At 42.8% G+C, this 18,715-nt stretch overlaps 1 protein-coding gene across 5 annotated transcripts in view; it reads left to right on the top strand.

Annotated features, from left to right (window-relative positions):
• Positions 1–4,342: 4,342 nt before the first annotated feature.
• STRADA (STE20 related adaptor alpha) overlaps positions 4,343–18,715 on the top strand; it is a 29,287-nt gene continuing 14,914 nt past the window's right edge. For 2 of the 5 annotated variants that reach the window (XM_080923375.1, XM_080923373.1), the window contains exons 1-2: positions 4,343–4,467; positions 10,435–10,514. In XM_080923375.1, coding sequence (XP_080779501.1) covers positions 10,479–10,514 — 36 coding nt within the window. In that variant the 5' untranslated portion in view covers positions 4,343–4,467; positions 10,435–10,478. Of the gene's footprint in view, positions 4,468–10,434; positions 10,515–13,150; positions 13,209–16,574; positions 16,604–18,715 lie in introns of all 5 variants that reach the window. The other 3 variants (XM_080923377.1, XM_080923376.1, XM_080923374.1) reach the window with 3 other exon arrangements.

The raw sequence follows: 18,715 nt of genomic DNA, 5'->3' as shown, positions 1-18,715 counted from the left end.
TGCCTCTGCTTCCCAAGTGCTGGCTTAATTTTTTCTTGGCCATAGGATCTCACTGTGTGGGGCTAACTGCCCTAGAACTCACTTTCTAGACCAGGTTGGCCTTTGACTCAGATCTACTTGCCTGATCTTGTGAGTGCTGGGATTACATATGTGTGCAATTCGACACAACCAGCCCACTTTAGCTACAAAGTTATTAATGAGCTCCTTCCTCTGTTAGTCAGTGGCCCATCACTGTGACAAAATAGCTGAGATAAGCTTCAGATGGGAAGAGGTGGTTAGGATGGCGGTTTCAGTTCTTGGACTGCCCTTTGGCTCAGGGGAGGCAGCCTGTGGTAGAGCAAAGTTGCTTAGCTCATAGTGACCAAGGGACAGGAGAGGCAGGGGTGCTAATATCTCAAAGCCCCACCCTCATTGACCTCACTTCCTTTGGTTTCCATCATCTACCCATAGTGCCACTGGCTATGTGTCTTTACCATGGGACTTTGGTGACATTTAAGATCCAAATCATTATAGTCCTTCTTGGGTAAGACATCTTTTTATGTATGAATCAGAGAACCAGGAGAGTAGAATATTGCTTTGGGTAAGACATCTTTTTATGTATGAATCAGAGAACCAGGAGAGTAGAATATTGCTTACTGTCACACTGGAAAGAAACCATGGTTTCTAAATCTTTTTGCCTAGATCACTAGCAATTTCAAAATTAACCCTGAAGTATCAACAAAGACGGTGTCAACAAAGCCAATTGCTAGAACCAGAGGGATGGCTCAGTGGGTGCTTGCTAAGCTTGGTGACCTGAGTTTGATTTTCAAAATGCGTGTGACTACTTACAAGTGGTCATTTGACCTCTACATGTGGGCCATGGTGTGGTCACACAAGCATGCACACATGTACACAGGAGGTGGATAAATAAATACTGAAAAAAATTGCTAAGCCTTTTCTTTCTGGTAAGTCACTAATGTTTATTCATTTATAATGTAGGAATAAACATTTTCCTACCTGCCTTAGCTTATTTTAAGTTCTTTTCATGTGTCTGTGATTTTTGCTTGCATGTATTCGTATACAGTGCCCAAGAGAGCCAGAAGAGTTTTGGAACTTCTGGGGCTGGAGTTACTGGTGGTTGTGAGCTGCCCTGAGGGTGCTAGGAACTAAATCCAGGACCTCTGCAAGAGCAGTCAGTGTTCTTAAATGCTGAACCATCTCTCCAGCTCATCTCATAGATAGTTTAAAACTAAAAGATAATGTGAGCAAAATTATTTCATAATCTTACACTTCACGAAAGTAAGGCTACTATCCAATTTGATTCTCTTGTTCTCTATCCAGTGGAATGAGGTAAATGAATTCTTTTAGCTTCTGACTTTATTTATCAGAGTGGATAAGGTGTTTTGTTTTGTTTTTTTTCTTGGAGCTGGGGGCTGTGGTGAAAATAGAAGAATTATAATTGTGTTTCCTTAATTCAAGGAAACCTCACTGTTAGGATGTAGAACTCCTTTATAGGAGACTTGGAGAAAGGAAGATACTTGGTGACACATCATCATCCAGTAGAAAGTAAAGAGTGAAAATTTTATCAGGTCTGTAGGATTTGGTGAGAAGTCAAATTCTGTACTCCACCCAGGTTCTTGGGCCTCATTATTCTAAATGACACTAAAGGTTTTAAGAGGGCAGAGTTAGGCCCATAGGTGTGGCTTCTATTACTAACTACTGAACCAAAAGTAAAAAGAAGCCTGACTGGGTGTGGGGCTCTTGTCTTTAACGGGTTTGTAAGTTTCAAGTGTTTGAAGATCAGCAAAAGATTTTATTACAAAAGGAAGGTATCAGGGTTGGAGAAAGGCTAGGGGTTAAGAATACTGACTGCTCTTCCAGAGGTCTGAGTTCAGTTCCTGGCAACCACATGGTGTGGCTCACAACCACTTGTAATGGGGATCCGATGCCCTCTTCTGGTATGTCACTATAGTGATAGTGTACCCACATACATGAAATAAATAATCAATCTTAAAAAAAAAACAAAACCAAAACCCAAGCAGCTAATTTTTCAGGCCAGTTTCAGAAAGCTCTGGAAATCTTTAAACACCCTGACACTGTCATAAGTTAAAAAGAATCAGGAGCTTGTGCCTTCCAGGGCTCACACTCTAACCTCTGAACGTCGACTTCTCAATGTACAGTTTATTCTGACTTGGCAGGATTGGTATATGAGAACCTGTGCATTTGCCCACTGAAACAAGTCACCGCAGAGTCTGGGAGAAGGGGTTCTCTGAGCAGTTACTATAGGCAGTCATCCAGTTGGTAAAAACTCTCAAATTGTAATATTCTATTAGAAAAATGTGGTGGCTGGGTCACTAGGTATTAGAATAGATGAAATACCTATTTTTACATATCCCGTTGTAATGACTAAGAGGTTTTAGGGCTCAGGCACTTGTCCAGCATGCCGTGAGGCCCTAGGTTCAATGTCTAGTACAGTCCAAAGAAGGGGAAGGGAAAGAGGAGAAAAATTCAATTTGTGGTTGCTTTGGCAATTATAGCCTGGTGTAGTGGTTCACACCTGTAATCCCAGAACAGTTGGGGTTCACAGAGTTTAAAGCCAGCCTGGTTAGTCTGGACTAGATGTGAGACCCTGTCTCAAAACTAAGTTTGGGACTGGAAAGATGGGTCAGCAGTAAAAAGCATTTGCTGCTCCTGGAAAGGATCTAGCACCCACAACTATCTGTCAGTCCAGTTTCAGGGGGTTATGACACCTTCCTAACTCTGCCTGCTTCTGCACAAAAAATGGTTTGTGCACATACATTCAAGTAAGCATACATATACATTCAAATACAAGTACACAACAAAAACAAAGCTTGACACCTTTTCAGGTACTGCTTCCCCCAATATTCTGGATTCTAAAGACCATGTGAACTGGCAGAAACTGGGTTTTGCACTACTCCCTTGTTTTTTTGTGGACTCATGAAGTTCGATGCTGAAATATTTTGAGACTGAGATTGAAATTTGGGATCTTAAAGCACTGGGCAAGGCTACAGCTGTGTGTAAAACAGTGAGACCCTCGGGTGAGGGTGGTGTGTGTCTTCATCAAGTCTCTGTTTGGATATGACTAAATTTAAAATTCTTGGAAGTTATTAGACCGGTATAAATCTTGTGAGGAGACAGAACTAGAAAAAAAAGTATTCATTACTTGACAGTACATACACGGATGTATTGGGCCCTTACCCCACTAACTGAAGTGACTAAAAATTACTTCATGATAAAATGGAGTGTTCATTTTATTAGTCCTATATGCTTTGGCCCCTGCTAGCGGTCTTATTTCATGAAGTAGAGGACACACCACAAAGCCTTTAATCCCATCAGAGGCAGAGGGAAGCTGATCTCTGAGTTCAAGGCCAGGCAACACTATCTCAAAAATACCTCTCAACCAAAAAGTTATGAGAGATGGCTCAGTGGTTAAGAGCACCGACTGCTCTTTCAGAGGTCCCGAGTTCAATTCCCAGCAACCACATGGTCGCTCACAACCATCTGTATTGGGATCTGATGCCCTCTTCTGGTGTGCCTGCAGACAGTTACAGTGTACTCACATATACAAGAATAAGTCAGTAAACCTTAAAACAAAAACAAAAAATGTTATGAAGGGCTCAGTAACAAATGATAGCTCTTGTTTAGTTGAGTTCTGTGCTTTACGGAGAAGGAACTTTGGGGCACAAAGGGTAAGTTTACTTTGTTCCTCTAATTCATGAGAGAGACCCAAGTAAGACATGTTTTTCCATTGAAATCCTACCAGGTGAAATGATTTGGGAGCGGCAGAGTGGGATGAGGGGTGGGAATACCCCTGGTAGCCAAGTCAGTAGCTTTAGTCAGCCCTTGCCCCTTTTCTTTCTGTTGAGATAGGAGGGTTTATAGAGGCTCTAGGGCCCTTATGGACTGCAACAATGACAAGCTAGAAGGTCTTTAGCTTCCACATACTTGGGAAAACCCACCTTCGAACTAGATAACAGCGACCTCAGCAAAGGGAAAAAAGACTAGTTACTAGCTCTCCCTGACACAGCGACTGCGGACCTATCACGATAAGTAAGGGATAGGGAAGCAAGCAGTTCTCTCTGGGGAAAGGCGGAGCTTCTGGTGGAGGGAATGGGTGGGGCGAGGCGGGGCAGAGTCCTCTGTGGGCGGTGCTAAGGTGGAGCGTCTTCGGAGAGCCGGGTAAGGCAGGACTTCCTCTGCAGGAGGTAAGAGGCGGAGCTTCCTTCTTGGGTGGGGCAAAGCTGGGCTTCCTCCGTAAGGGAGGGGCGGGACTTCCTCCGTGAGGCGGGATAAGGAGGAGTATCTTCCGTGGAGGGGCGGGGCTCGGCCAGTCTCCCTGGATCCCTCCACTGCGCATGGCACGTTGCGTACCTCCCTCCCAGCAACCGGCCTGGCGGCAGCGCGGCCACAAAACTGAGGAGGCGGAGCCGAGACGGAGTCGGTACTGCGCTCTGACTCCTAGACCAGGTACCGGGTGGCGGGGCCGCCTGGTGCGCTCCCAGGGCCAGTCCCTCTCGCCCAACTCCGCGAGTCCATCTCCTCGGGGGGTGGGCCTCAAGCGGCCATCCCGCCTCACCCTCACCCTCGCCCTCCTCTGGCCCTCATTTAACATGGGTTTTGGGTTCCCGCATTGAGGTTACAGCCTGAGAACAAAATTAGGCTTGGGCCTTGCTGGGGAGATGCTGAGCAGAGTTGCCAAACAGGAGAAGCTGGCTCCTGCATGGCCTCTCCACCTTTCCCGGGGCTTCCAGATGGGGTTGAGCGCTCATGGAAGCAAGATCAGGGCTATCATCTCCTTTGGTAAAAACGAAGAGCTTCTAATTGTCTTTCTGTCTTAAGTGTCCCCAGCAGTTTTGGTGGCTGAGAGTGAGTATGACAGAAGGGGAGTGGCTAAATAAAAGTTCATAATTTTAGGAAATAGATAACTTCTCAACTCAATCTTCTGCTAAAACCCTAAGGTACTTCCAGACTGTTGGAATCGATCTTACTGAAATACCCGGTGAGGTAGAATCATGTTCCAATATTTGGATGGGTCTTGATAACTTATCCAGAGATACCTAACACCTGAGACTGACTCGGATCCTTGAGGGGTGATAGACCAAATTTGAGACTGTGGGCATGGCTCAGTGGCCGAGTGCTTGATTGTCATTAGTGAGGACTTGCTTTCTATTCCCAACATTACCAAAAAGAAAATTGCCTCTGCCTTAGTACAGGAACTTAATAGTTTGTCCGTTAGTTATAGTACTGAAGTGGCCAGTTCTCTTCACCCTTTAATTGGGTTTCTTAGAAGAAGTTTGGCTGTGTTTATAGTTGTGACCCTCAGACATGAAGTTTGGAGGACCAGTGATCAAAATAGAAAAAAAAATCAGTCAGAACAAGTGAATTCTCCTATCAGTACCATTTGTAGTGGGAGAGATGCTGAGGCGATTAACAGTGTGGTTGGGTGGCTGGAGAGGTGGCTCTGTGGATAAGAAGACATGCAGTCTCCAATGTGCATGTAAAAAGCCATGTGTGGCCATGAGCTTGTGACAAGAGAAACACCAGAGCTTGCTGGCTGGCAGTCTGTATCCAGGCAAAGTAGTAGAGTAAAATACCCAGTGTCCCTTAGACTCACCAAGCATACAAACAGGTACACACACACACACATATATATGTATATACATATACACATATTGGTACATGTAAGAGTTAATGTGGGAGACTAGCATAATGGTACACGCTTTTAATCTCAGCACTCAGGAGGCAGAGGCAGGCAGATCTATGAGTTCAAGGCCAGCCTGGTCTACACAGAGAAACCTTGGGGGGGGGGGGTTAAGGTGAGGAATGTAGGCATTAGTGGGAGCTGCTGTAATTGAGGGGATGATTGAGTGTCAGCATTAGACTGGGGACAAGGGAAGCAGAGTCTTTAGACCACAATTGTCTTTTCTCAAAAGAGACTGTAGCCAAATGCACTGTTGAATTCCTGATCCTCCCGAGTGCTGAGATTCCATGCAGCCATTCTCAGCATTGGATTTCTGTCACTTTTACAGCCTTAGCTGTTGACATTTTAAATGCACTAAGCTGTCTTACCCTCTTCTTAAACATTAGTATGACTTTTCTCACACATTACCATCCTCCCTTTGTGGAAGATAGAGTCCTTCTCAACATTAGTTAGACTTGAACTTGACAGAAATCAATAGTGGAAGACACCTGATGTGCACCCCTCCTGCACACCCTCAGTATACGCTCTTATACACTGAATGGATAAATAGTTTACTTTATCCTCCACTAAAACCACTTATACTGCCGGCTGAGCTTTCCCATCTCTGGCATTGGCTCAATGGCATGTTAACTATTTCCTGAACACTCAAACACACACACACACCCCAGATATAGGATGGGTGTCTAGATGAGGTATTAAGTCTTTGCAGTTTTCAGTCAGAGACTATACAACCACATATCTAGGAGAGTTTGTAAAAGTTGGTCCTCAGCCATGCTTGGTGGAGCAGGCCTATAATCCTAGCCATTATGAGCATGGGAGCCAAAGAATCAGATTCAAGATCACCATCAGCTACATAGTGACTTTTGTGGTATACTTTGTATGTAGGAGACCCTGTCTTAAAGCAAACTGTCTAAAGGAAGGGCAGAGAATGAACTAGATAGCTTGGGATTGAGCCGTAATTGCTTCATAATTCATTCTTAGCTGTTTATCTGTTTCTTGGTGTTTCCACTGCTCCAGACTCCAGGAGTTGTTTTCTAACCAGCATGCTTTTCTCTGGGTTATTTTTACCCCTCCCTTTCCTCATTCCTTCATAGACTGACATTTCTTGGACTGTTCTTCCAAACATGGTTTCCCAAATGTTAGTTAATACCATGGTCCACATGGCAACAGCACTGTCGTTTCCAGGGAGTGAGTTAGAATTTCCCAGCCCACTCCAGACCTTCTGAACTACAGCCTGCATTTTCACATGGCCTGTAAGTGATTTGTAGGCACAAGATGTAAGACACACTGCTTAGACCACGGTTGTGTGCCAGCTTTCTGTGCAGAGCCTGCGGTGCTTTTCCTGCTACTGTCCACAGACTTAGAGAGTGTGCAAAGGGCTGACATTTCACAGTTGGGCAGTGTGACATTTAGTGTTACTGGGTGGTCCCTGTGTGACATGCTCTGTTGTAGACGTTGGTGATACACCTTTGCACAAGACAGAGCGGATATTAGATAATAGTTACACTCTTTGGCTTGGAATTTCCGTCTCAAGCCACCTTCAGTATTCCAGGCCCACTATAGCTCAGCCATGCTTTCGCTGAATTCTGTAAGAAGTTGCTCATTCCTTGTCTGTTTCCCTGTCCTGTTTATTGGTGCGCATCCCACTTCCATAGCCACTTACTTTCTGCTTCCTGGAGTGTAACATGTATCTTATACTAGTTGTGTGTGCCAGGTCCCAGGACCCTATTAAAAGGATATACACACTTGAGGATGATGAAGGCTGTTCTTTTTCAAGGCCTGACACCAACATATACTCTGGGGTTTTGAAACAAGTTAGAAGTGCCACGCACTTTTCCAGGTTTGATGTATAACCCTTGACATCATAGCCACTCTTTCAGGTAAAGAAAAATAAAACTAAAAATATCTCTTTCTATACTGGGGATTAAACTTAGGGCCGTGGGCATGCTGGGCAAATGCTACACAGCTCAGTTATTCCTAATCTATACTTGTAATGTATGGGCTACCCTGAAGTAGACTTTCAGTTGTGCAAAGTGTATGGGATTTAGTCACACTAGTTAAAACTAGGCCTCATTCTTCTGAGGACTTCAGTCCTCTCAAGCATTAGTAGAGTTTTAAGAATAAGTGTTGCTTGTAAAGAATGTAAAGTATGTGGTACCTCAGTGGTAGAGTGCTTATCTAAGCATGTGTAAGGCCCTGTGCTGGATCTTCAGCACCATGAGTCAGTAAATTATTAGGCTATTTCGGTACCTGTCAACTATGAATATTGCTTTGCCAATGTATTGTGGTGTTAAATGTTGTTGGTAAAAATGGATTTATGTTTTGAATGACATATCCATCTGCTTTATCCTTTCATTGTACTTGTGTATTTTAAGGACATTTGAAGCAGCCTAGTAATCTTAATGTCACACAAAGTAGAGATTGTTGAAGTATCTTTCCTTCACCTGATGTAATGGTCTCCAAAGTTCACTGCCTCCCTCTCCTAACCTAGGCCTAGTCCTGGAAGCTTCTAGCTTCCATGTAATCTAATCTAGGCCTAGAATGTTTCAGCCTGAGACTTACTGCTGAATAAGCTCATTCTTTCTAGCTCTTTCTGAACTCTGGTTGGCTGGTCAACCCAGCTGTTCTGGCTCAAAACGTCTGTCCATGCTGACTGATTCAAACTGGCTTCTTTTAGCTTCTGACTGAATTGCTTTGCTTGGCCTCATATGAACTTTGGCAATTTGTTCTAATCTTCTGGCTCCTTCTCATTCTCTGGCTCATTCTGTCTTTACCTGTGTCTAGCTTCTTCTTTCTCTGCAACCTGTCTCTGTACAACTGTCCCTCTCCCTCCCTCCCAGCTGCTCTTTTAAGAGCACATCTCTTTTCTCTCTGTTCTCCTGAGAGCTGGGCATATTCTGTTAGATCTTTCTCTAATTTGTCACTTTGTCTGACACTCAATTAGACATCACTTTCAAACGTGAGTGCTTCCTTCTACAGGCTTTTTTACCTTTATTGTTTGGGTTTAAAGGTGTGTACTAAGGGCATGTCTCTATTCCACATTGCCACAGTAGTATGTTGCTGGATTAAAACCCTTCTACAAGAAATAGAAAAGGAAAGTCCCTCAATATTGAGATGAATCTTTTTTAGATTTTGTTTTTGTTTTGTTCCCTTGACTCAGGATTTCTTCTGTAGCCAAACTGGCCCTGAACTCTTGATCCTCCTGCCCCAGCCTCCCTAGTTCTAAGATTGCAAGTCTTTGCCATGATACCCAGTCTGTTGTGCAGTATTTAGGTTAAATTTTTGTTTGGTTTTGTCCTATTTGTTTATTTTTGACATAGGTCATGTAGCAAAGGCTAGCTAACTCCAGAGTCACAGATAAGCAAATCTGACCTTGGAGGCCTGATTCTCCTGCCTCCCTCTGCCAGTGCTGGGACACAGGTGTGTAGCACCACACCCATCTTTAAAATGTTTTTTTTTTTCTTTTGTAGACTCCTTAGAATCTTTCCAGCACACAGTTATCAGTTTGTAGCTTTATGTTTTCAGACAGGTGCAGCTGGCATATCTGTGATCCTAGCCATTCATTCATAGAATTGAAGCCAGCCTATATAAAGCAATTTGTCTCAAATAGCAGTGCTGGTGGCTCACAGGTTGAGTGCCTGCCTTGCGTGCCCAGGGCCTCTCAGGAAATAGAGCAGAGTCACTTCAGTTTTCTCAACATCTTAATCCAAACTAAAGAGTGTACCTGTACTTACAAGGTTCAAATCTCACTAAAACAAGGAAAAAATGATTGTGTGGGCATGGTGTCACAACCCCAGCTTTTAGAAAGGCAAATGCAGGAGGACCAGAAGTCCAAGGTCATCCTCTGCTGTGGTGAGAGATCATCCTGGGTACCTGAAACCCGGTCTCAAGAAAGAAAGTGGGCAAAAGCCATTGAGTTTATGCTTCAGACACCAAGTGCCTGTAGCTTCTGCTGCCTTCTTGTTCTGGGGTCGGCAGACCCGCCTGTTGTGTTTTAAAAGAAGCTCACTTTAAGTCTGTTACCTGTGGCTTTTACACTCGCTTCTCTCCAAGTGGAAAAAGTCTCCTGCCCTTCCTCCATTGCACCCCACTTCTCCCTCCCCACCTTGTCCTGCATTCCTCTCAGCAGTCCTGCTATGTGTGTGTGTGTGTGTGTGTGTGTGTGTGTGTATGCGCGCGTGCATGTGCGCACGCGCGAGTGCACACGTGTGGCACCCACACTATCCTGCAGTTCTCCAGCCTTCTGCCTCCTGAGTTCTCAGAATACAGGAAAGTACTAACAAGCCTGACCCCACACTTCTTTTCTTACAGAAATGGTAGCTTCACAATGTACTTACACAAATATACCTAAATGTATTGTTTCTCAATACTCATCTAAACAAATACTCAGGAGTTAGCAGGCTATAGGTCTGGTATTTTGCCTTGAATGGTAGACCAGTAGCACATTTTGTTCAACAAATGTTTTATCCAGGCTGGGGATATTGCCCAGTAGAGCACCTACCTTGTATGGGAGAAAACACCCAGCTCCATACCAACCACCATGTAACCCAGGTGTGGTGGTGCATGCCTGTGATCCCAGTACTCAGGGTGTTGAGACTTTCAGGAGTACAAGGTCATTCTCTACTTTGTAGTGAGTTTGAGGCAGCTTCTACTACAGGAGACTGATTCAGGAGGAAAAATATTTCTATAAAAAGTGATTTAACCAAATTTCCCTGTTTCTGTCTTCCTTTCAGGTTTAAGTTTTTGAAGCTGAAGTAGGTCTACACGGTAGGAACCCATGTCTTTTCTTGTAAGTAAACCAGAGCGAATTAGGGTGAGTGTTGCCAGTCTTCTGGCTTTCTATTTGTCTTTTCTGAAAAGTATTTAGGTTGCTATTATAGTGGTTAGTTTTACGTGGCACTCAGTTGTCTGGTGGGAAAAGGAACAGGGTGGTGGTTTATTTGTGAAACGATTGGTCACACATTAAATGGGTTGAGCTTTTTCTGTGTTGTTTCGTAGTTGGTAAAGATCTCTTTGCTTCTGTTTCTCAGGGATTTATATTTTTAAAATCAGTGTCAGATTCTAGTTACTGGAATACATTTTTAGATATAGCTTGAAGATATAGTATTGTACCTTTATACCTTAGTTTTTATCAGGGACTAGTGAGCTGGCCTAGTAGGTCCAGGTGCTTGGTACTAAGCCTGACGGCCTAAGTTTAGTCCCTAGGACCTACCCAGTGGAAGGATAGACCTGACTCCCATGTTCTCTGATCCCCACATACACACCATGCACACACACACAAAGACCTTATACTCACCCCTCAGGGGAGATGCCATAGAGGTGGTTTCTCAGGTGAAGACCTAGCACTCAGATGTGCTGACCCCTGCAGTTTCCCCAAATTCAGAAAACTCAACTGTATACTTTGTGGTAGTGGGAACTTGTTTCCCACTTTCCCCTGTAAAAATTTTAGGAAAAAAAAAATATTTGAATGACCTTAAGGACAAATACTAGGTTTAGCTTCTTTATAAGTACCAATGACTTCAGTATCTTAAGGGCCACTGAGCTGGCTCAGCAGGTACAGAGGCTTGCTGCCAAGCCTGGAGACTTGAGTTCTCTCCCTGGGGACCCTTATAGTGAGAAATGAATCCCACATGTTGTCCTCTGACCTCTACATGTACATCCCTTCCCCAACAAAATAAATACATAATTAAATTTTTCTTAAAGTATGTGTTATCTCTCTCATCAAGTACTTGATTTTAAATTCAATAATGATTATTTAAAGATTTTAATCATATTTAATAAAGATTTATTATTTTAATTACTTAATATTTAAAAATTCTTAAAATTACATTTAAAGACTTCTCATTTATGAGAGATGAATTTACCACTCTCAAATATTAAAACACAAATTATCCTTTATAGTATAGTGCATAGAAATTTTTACATTAGGGCTGGAGAGATGGCTCAGTGGTTAAGAGCACTGACTTCTCTTCCAGAGATCCAGAGTTCAATTCTCAGCAACTACATGATGGCTCACAACCATCTGTAATGGGATCTGATGCCCTCTTTCTGGTGTGTCTGAAGACAGATACAGTGTGTGTGTGTGTATGTGTGTAATCTTAAAAAAAGATGTATTTAAAAAATTTTTACGTTAAATTTGATTTTTTAATTCAGGAAAAAATTGTTACAAAACAGGACAAAGGAACTTTATTTTATATATACACATGCATAGTATAGCTTATTTTATATTTTATATTACATATAGTTTGTTATATATTATATGGCTTATTGCATAGCTTATTTTAGAGTGTTCTTTAGTCTTCCCTTTCTTGTATATATATGTACAAACCAGTTACACTGTAAGAAATATGTGTTAGTTAAGAGGAAAAGGGAACTCACTCTTTAGCCTGAGCTCCACTCAGTGGAAAAAACACCTCTAAGCCAAAATTTAACACCAGCCACGAAGTGAAACAGAACCTGGATTCCATTGCTTTTAAATATGAGCCACATTCCTATTTTAACCTGTCCTGAGTAAGGTGAGACCGGACCCCTGATTAGTAGAATGGAAACCTAACTCTCATCTGAAACAGGCTGTCGGGTGCACAAAGACTGTGCTAGTTTAGCTCCCGCAGCCTCTGTACCCACACGGAATGATAGAGAGCTGAGCATGTCCTCAGTGCGAGGATGACCTGCAGACAAGAAATCAGCAGGAGTTCTGTTTGAGAAAACGGGGGAGCCAGAGTGGGGAAGGGGCAAGAGAGGGTACTGGACTGTAAAGATGTTCACAATCTGAATGTGCAAAAATGTCAGGAGGAAACTTATCCTCCTGTACAATGAGTATATGCTGTTAAACAACAACAACAACAAAAAAACCCCAAAACAAAAACAAACAAACAAGCAAAAAACAACTGGGGAAACTGAGGGAGGAGAATTAAGGGTTCAAGGCAGGCTAGGCTGCAGAGAGAAACTCTGTCTCAAAAAGGTAAAAACCAAACAGGAGAAGAAAGCTTTGTCAAAAAAAAAAAGTGAGATGTGCCAGGTCTTGTTTTATAAACTAGCAGAGGCTTGTGAAGAATTCTATTCATGTTTTCTATATGTTGAACTCTAGTAATACTTTATCAAATGGGCATTGATGATTCAGAACTTGTAAGGACTATATATGGAATAAACAAGATGGAACCAAAGATATTTTCTGTCTAGGAGAGAAAACAATATTCATTATGAGGATGGTTCCACATATTTCCATTTATGAACCAATCGTCATTTTGATTAAGGTTAGACTAGAGAAAGGAATGAATCTGTTGTTTGTAGCCATTTTCAAGATCCTTACTTTTCCATGGAAATAGTTCTATTGCATTGCTTGGTTTTATGTTTTTGTGAAATAGTTGTCTTGTTTGTCTCTAAAGGCTGATAGCTATTTTGTTGTGGCTTAGAAGACATACTAATTCTCTTTGGGGTTTTCCTCTTTAGCGGTGGGTCTCGGAAAAGTTCATTGTTGAGGGCTTAAGAGATTTGGAACTGTTTGGAGGTAAGTACAGTACGGCTCTTAGCCATCATTTCAGGATAATTGCCACTACTCTCCTGCTGACTGCATCAGCTTAGAGACGTGTTAGCAGTTTGCAGAGCCATTGTAAACTATGTTCTTAGATTCATGAGGCTTCTCCTTTAATCCCATGTTTCCCAGAAATCTGTAAATGAATCAAGCAGCTGTCCTTGGCCTGTCTTGATTGTTAGAAAGCAAGTGCAATGGTTAAAGGCTTGTATATTTCTTCTAAGTATTTGTCTAGCTGAAACACATACAATTAAATTCAAATTTTCAAAGTCCTTAAGGCAGGCCTGGTGGTAAAAACCTATAATTCTGGATACTTGGGAGGATGAAACAGCAGCATTACAAGTTCAGGGCCAGCTTGGGCAACTTAGTGAGACCCTGTATCAAACTGAAAAGTAAAAGGCTCGGAACACAGGTCAGTGTGCAAAGCTTTAGCAGGGTTTGGTCTCTAGTCTTCTCTCTCTCTCTCTCTCACTATTTGCATCTCTTTTGTTCTCTTACATACATACATACACACACACTTTAAAAATAAAACAATAGGTCAAGACAAATGTAAAAGTGATATAAAAGTTTTGGTTGTATTGATCCATAGAGTTGGCTCATCTTTTCATAGAAGAAATCATGAGACTTAGTAGAACTAAGGGAAAAATATCTATCAGGGCAAGAATACTGACACCCTATCATGATATCTATTGACTCGGTTTGTGCTGTGAGGTTTAACAGGCACAGACCTTCCTGTTTGGCCCTTTCCAAAGTAAGGCCTTCTGGAAATGATGATCTTAGTTCAGGGCAAGAGAAAGTTCTCTCTGTAGAGACAGTAGTCGTGTCTGGGCATGCTGGCCCACACTTGTGTGTAATCATGGCGCTCAGGAGGCTGAGACAGAAGCAGCAAGAGTTCAAGGCCATCGTGGACTACATATGGGAATTCAAGGGCAGATGGGCTATATAACAAGACCGTCTCTAAAACCCAAAGATAATAACAGCACAGTATAGACCCAGTCTTTGCTTTAAGTACTGTGGTATTCTAGGCATCCTATAGGTGAAGAAACAGAGGAATCCACAGCATCCACAAATAGCAAAGAACTGAAAACTCAAATGTATTAATAACCAGACGGTTCTATTAACTTATTTTCCTTAAATAATCCCAAAGAAATTTTAGAGTAGTGGTTTTATGGACTTTGTCAGAGTGTTATATTTTAGGTAAGAGCTTACCAAAAAAATAATAGGATCTTTTTGTTTCAATCATAACTAACAAAAATTATTACAGTATAAACTATAAACTAATGGAGCAAATTAAGTTCTGCTAGTAGTCTCTTCCTCCTATCACCAGTGGGAATAAAATGCTTTAAACACCGTGGCTGTGATGGCTCAGCGCATGAAGCATTTGCTTTGTCCGAGATCAATGTCTAGAACTCAAATAAAGATGGAAAAAAACCCAGTTCCACAGTTGTCCTCTGACCTCTGACCTCTGACCATGGACCATGATACATGTGCTCACACACTAATAATTTTATTAGAAATTGTTTTAGAAATTTAGCTTATGAATTAGTCACGAATATTGCAGAATATGTGATTGGAATGAATGGATTCTTTTATTCAGTTTCTAACTGTGGGGTCTCTGGATACCTGGGTTTTTGTTGTGGTCTGGTTTTCATGTTTGTATATTTGTTTGAAATAGGGTCTCACTATATAGTCTTGACTGCCTTCAAACTCCTAGAGACCCTCTGCCTCTCCCTCCTGAATGATGGCAGTAAAGGAACTTGCCACCATGCCTTGCCACTGGCTTCTTTGACAGCATCCTAGTCTCCGACCTGAGGTGGTAAAGAGATTGTTCCAAATGGTCACAGCTTAGTATAGCTGGGATTACCCAGTCTTGACACAACTTGGAAATTGCCTTCTGTCAAGAAAACTGAGGTGTATTTCATGTAACTCCTCACTTGGCTTCTCCTCTTTGACTGTCTGCCATAAGCATTTGCTTCTGTTTGTATACAAGAAAACTACTTTCTGCTACTCCTTTGAAAAACCAAGGACGAATCACTCTCCTCTAATCTTCTCTAGCCACATAGTCTCTAATGTATTGAATGAAAGATATTTCCCTTGGTAACTAAACGTTCTTCCCTGATTTGCTATAGTTTAAGGTACTTAGAATTGTGTGATTTAAGATCTTTGAAAATGTGTAAGGAGCCCTGTGCTTTATGGTGGAAGGCCTTTAGTAATGTGCTGGGTAGATGAACCCAGGGCTGGGCATGCGCAGGCAGGCGCACTCCCACTGTGCTATGCCTCCAGCCTCATGCTAATGGGTTTCTATTACTTTTGAAGATGGGGAAAAAAAATCAAGGGACAGAGGGATTTGTGAGCGGGAGGTTCCTTGGTTGTCCTGTGGTTTCTGGGTTTTGTTTCCAGCAGCTGATGCCCAGTGGCGCTGCTGTACTCCAACTCAGAATCCAGAGACTCTGAGAGTCGAGCTGGGAAACAGTCCTTTAGACATGTTCTGCTTTGCTGAAATGTGCCTTAAACCAACCTCCCACCCCAACCCACACACTCCTCAAAAAGCAGTCTAATCTCAGAAGTGACCCACAGGATTACTCAGTGGTTAAGAGCACTGACTGCTCTTCCAGAGGTCCTGAGTTCAATTCCCAGCACCCACAGGACAGCTCACGACCGTCTATAATGGGATCTTCTGGTGTGCACCCATACACACAAAGTAAATCTAAAAAAAAAGCCCAGCATCCCTGTGACTTTGAAATGAATTTTGGAGCCTGACATAGTGAGTCATGACTGTAGTTTCAGTGATCTTGAGAGGCTGCAGCAGGAGGATTGCCACAAGTTCCAGGCCAGCTTGAGCAAAGAGAGGAAGAAAGAGCAGTGAGAGGCTCAGTGGGTGAGGGCGCTTGCTGCTAAGCCTGGGCCTCGCTTGGAAGGGGAGCAGCCTTCCCACAAGTTGTCTCATCTCTACACACAAATGCTACAATTTTTAAAAGAAACTTTTATAATAAGCAAACCTGGAACATTGTAGAGTAGCTAGTTGCCCAGCCAGAGTAAGGTCCTAAAGACCAAGGGGAAGGAAAGAAGGATTTTGGTTCACAAAGTAAAAGGCCCAGACACCAGCATATTCAAATTAATGTTGTACGCTGACGGTAAGTCACTGTGCGCAGGGCTTACTGTGGACTAGGCTGGCGTTCACGTGCCAGTCCGAGAGGCTGCAGGTCTATGTATGTGCTCAGTACTGTAATGACATACGTGGTTTATTATTAACTATAGTCCTAAGTGTAATGATTGCTGTTCTGAGTGTGGGTGTGTCTTCCACTAACAACAAAATGCCAACGATGGATTTCTCTACCCCAGAGCAGCCTCCGGGTGACACTCGGAGAAAAGTAAGTGGCTGCTGCATGGAGATGCCTGTGCCTGCGGCTGTGTGCTGTTGCTTCTGCTCCTCTGCCTCCTCGGCTTGACCTGGGTGGAGTGCAATGTTAATTTCTTTCCTTACTTGTGATGCTTCGGGTTTCACCCTGGAAAGAGGTAATTGTGTATTTAAAGAGCAGAAAAGTCTCATCTGGGGACTAAATTCTTCCCCCCATCCCTCCTCCTCACCCACCCCTCCATCAGATTGAGATTTCGGTTTCAGTGGCACTTCCTCATTGTTAGACTATCAACAACAAGCTTCAGTCCATGCAGAAAACACAGATCACTCTCTGGCTCATTAGGCAGGACCTCACGAGTCCTACTGTAAAAACCAAACCAAAATTCAAAAGTAGAAAAGAGACTCAGCATGCCATGCCTGTCACCCTACCTCTCAAAACTGAGGATGTGGTGTCAGACATGCGTAAGGCCCTGAGAGTCACCCTCCATACAGGACAGAAGACAACAGACAGACACAGCCAGGCCTGAGGGCACATGGCTACTGTCCCATTACTTGAGAGCTTGAGATGCGAGAATGGCAACTTTGAAACCAGAGGGAACTATGTGGCAAGACTGCCTTAAAACGAGAAGCCCAAGGGCCATGAGACAGCCCAGCTCGTAGGCATAGGTTGTGGAAGCTTGAGTGAGGAGCCAGCCAGAGGGATCCCTGGGACCCATTTAAAGGTAGAAGGAAAGGACTGACCCCACAGAGTTATCCTCTGACCTCCACACGCATACATTCCTGCTCATGTACACACACAATTGAAAAAACCAAAAAATGTTAAACTCAACTTTTCTCCCTCTCCACAAAGCCAAACAAAACAGGGATTTTTTTTTTTTTTAAACTGGCACAAGATGCAAGATTCTTGCTGCCTTCCCTCCACTTGTGCTTTATTTTCCCCAAGTAAATAACACCATATGTGCACAGCTATTCTGGAAAACATGAATCATTGACGGGAGAGGGAGGGATCAGATCGAGCAAGCAAGCACATGAGTGCACAGTGGCTGGGCATAGTGGCACACGCCTGTGGTCCCAGCACTCAGAAGGCTGAGGCAGGAGGATTACCAGTTTGAAGCCAATCAGGGTTATTAAACAGAGAGAACCCTGAGAGGTAGGGGAGGAGGATGGGAACTGGGAGGGATAAGAACACTTGGCAGACCCCTTTCTGTGGGTTGTTTGGTAGGCAGCTCAAGGCAGAATCAAGGGTAATGATGCTCAGATTCGTTTTGACTGAGCTTATACTGTCTGTTGGGAGCACCTGCCTGTCAGACCCAAGTGTTTTCATTCAGGAAACAGAAGAAGAAGAAAAAGGAAAAAAATGCTAATTGCATAATTTTCATATGCTCTTAGCTGCTGCAGCTCTAGTAAAACCTGTCCTTGGTGAAACCCGTGGCTAGTTGAATGCATTCATTTGGTGTTTTTTCATAGATATTATATTGTCTTTGTATGCTTTTTTGGATTTTGTATGCCTCTGTTTTATGGTCATTTCTAGATATCGATGGTTTATTATTTTTATGTTTTTAAAATGTTCAAAAATGTAAAATGCTTTTAATGTTATAAAGGCTTAAAGAAGAAATGAACAGAATTAGTCTTTTCTTGAGCAATTTGAGATTCCAGATTACACTGTTATAACAGTGATGTACTGTGTCTAAGGAGAATGAGCTAGAAATTTATCCCTTTGCTCTGAACATTGACTTTAAAAATCTGGACGAGTTTAATGAGCTAAGCCTGTTGTGGTTAAGTACAGGGTTGAGTTCAGTGACTCTGGCTTACCGTAATTACAGCTGATTCTTCAGTCTTAGATGACGAAACCAAGAAATCTTAGTTTAAAATATCACATGAACAGCCCCAGAAGTCTCTGCTTCTTCCTGAGACTTCACAAGCTAAACCTCCATCATCTGCTTCACTTGCAGCATTATCTTCCAAGTCCCCACAGCACTTGCCAACATTCCCAGCCTAGATCCCAAAGACCTTCACAATCCCCACCAAAACATGGCTGTCTGTCAGAGCAGTCTCTAAGACCCTGATCCTGATACCACTTTCTTAGTTTGCTTTCTATTGCTGTGGTAAGCACGTTGACTGAAAG

This window comes from Micromys minutus (assembly GCF_963924665.1).
Source record: "Micromys minutus genome assembly, chromosome: 10".
In the NCBI taxonomy this organism is placed as follows: Eukaryota; Metazoa; Chordata; class Mammalia; order Rodentia; family Muridae; genus Micromys; species Micromys minutus.
Note: the sequence above shows the minus strand (reverse complement) of the source record. Positions and strands in the feature narration are given on the sequence as shown.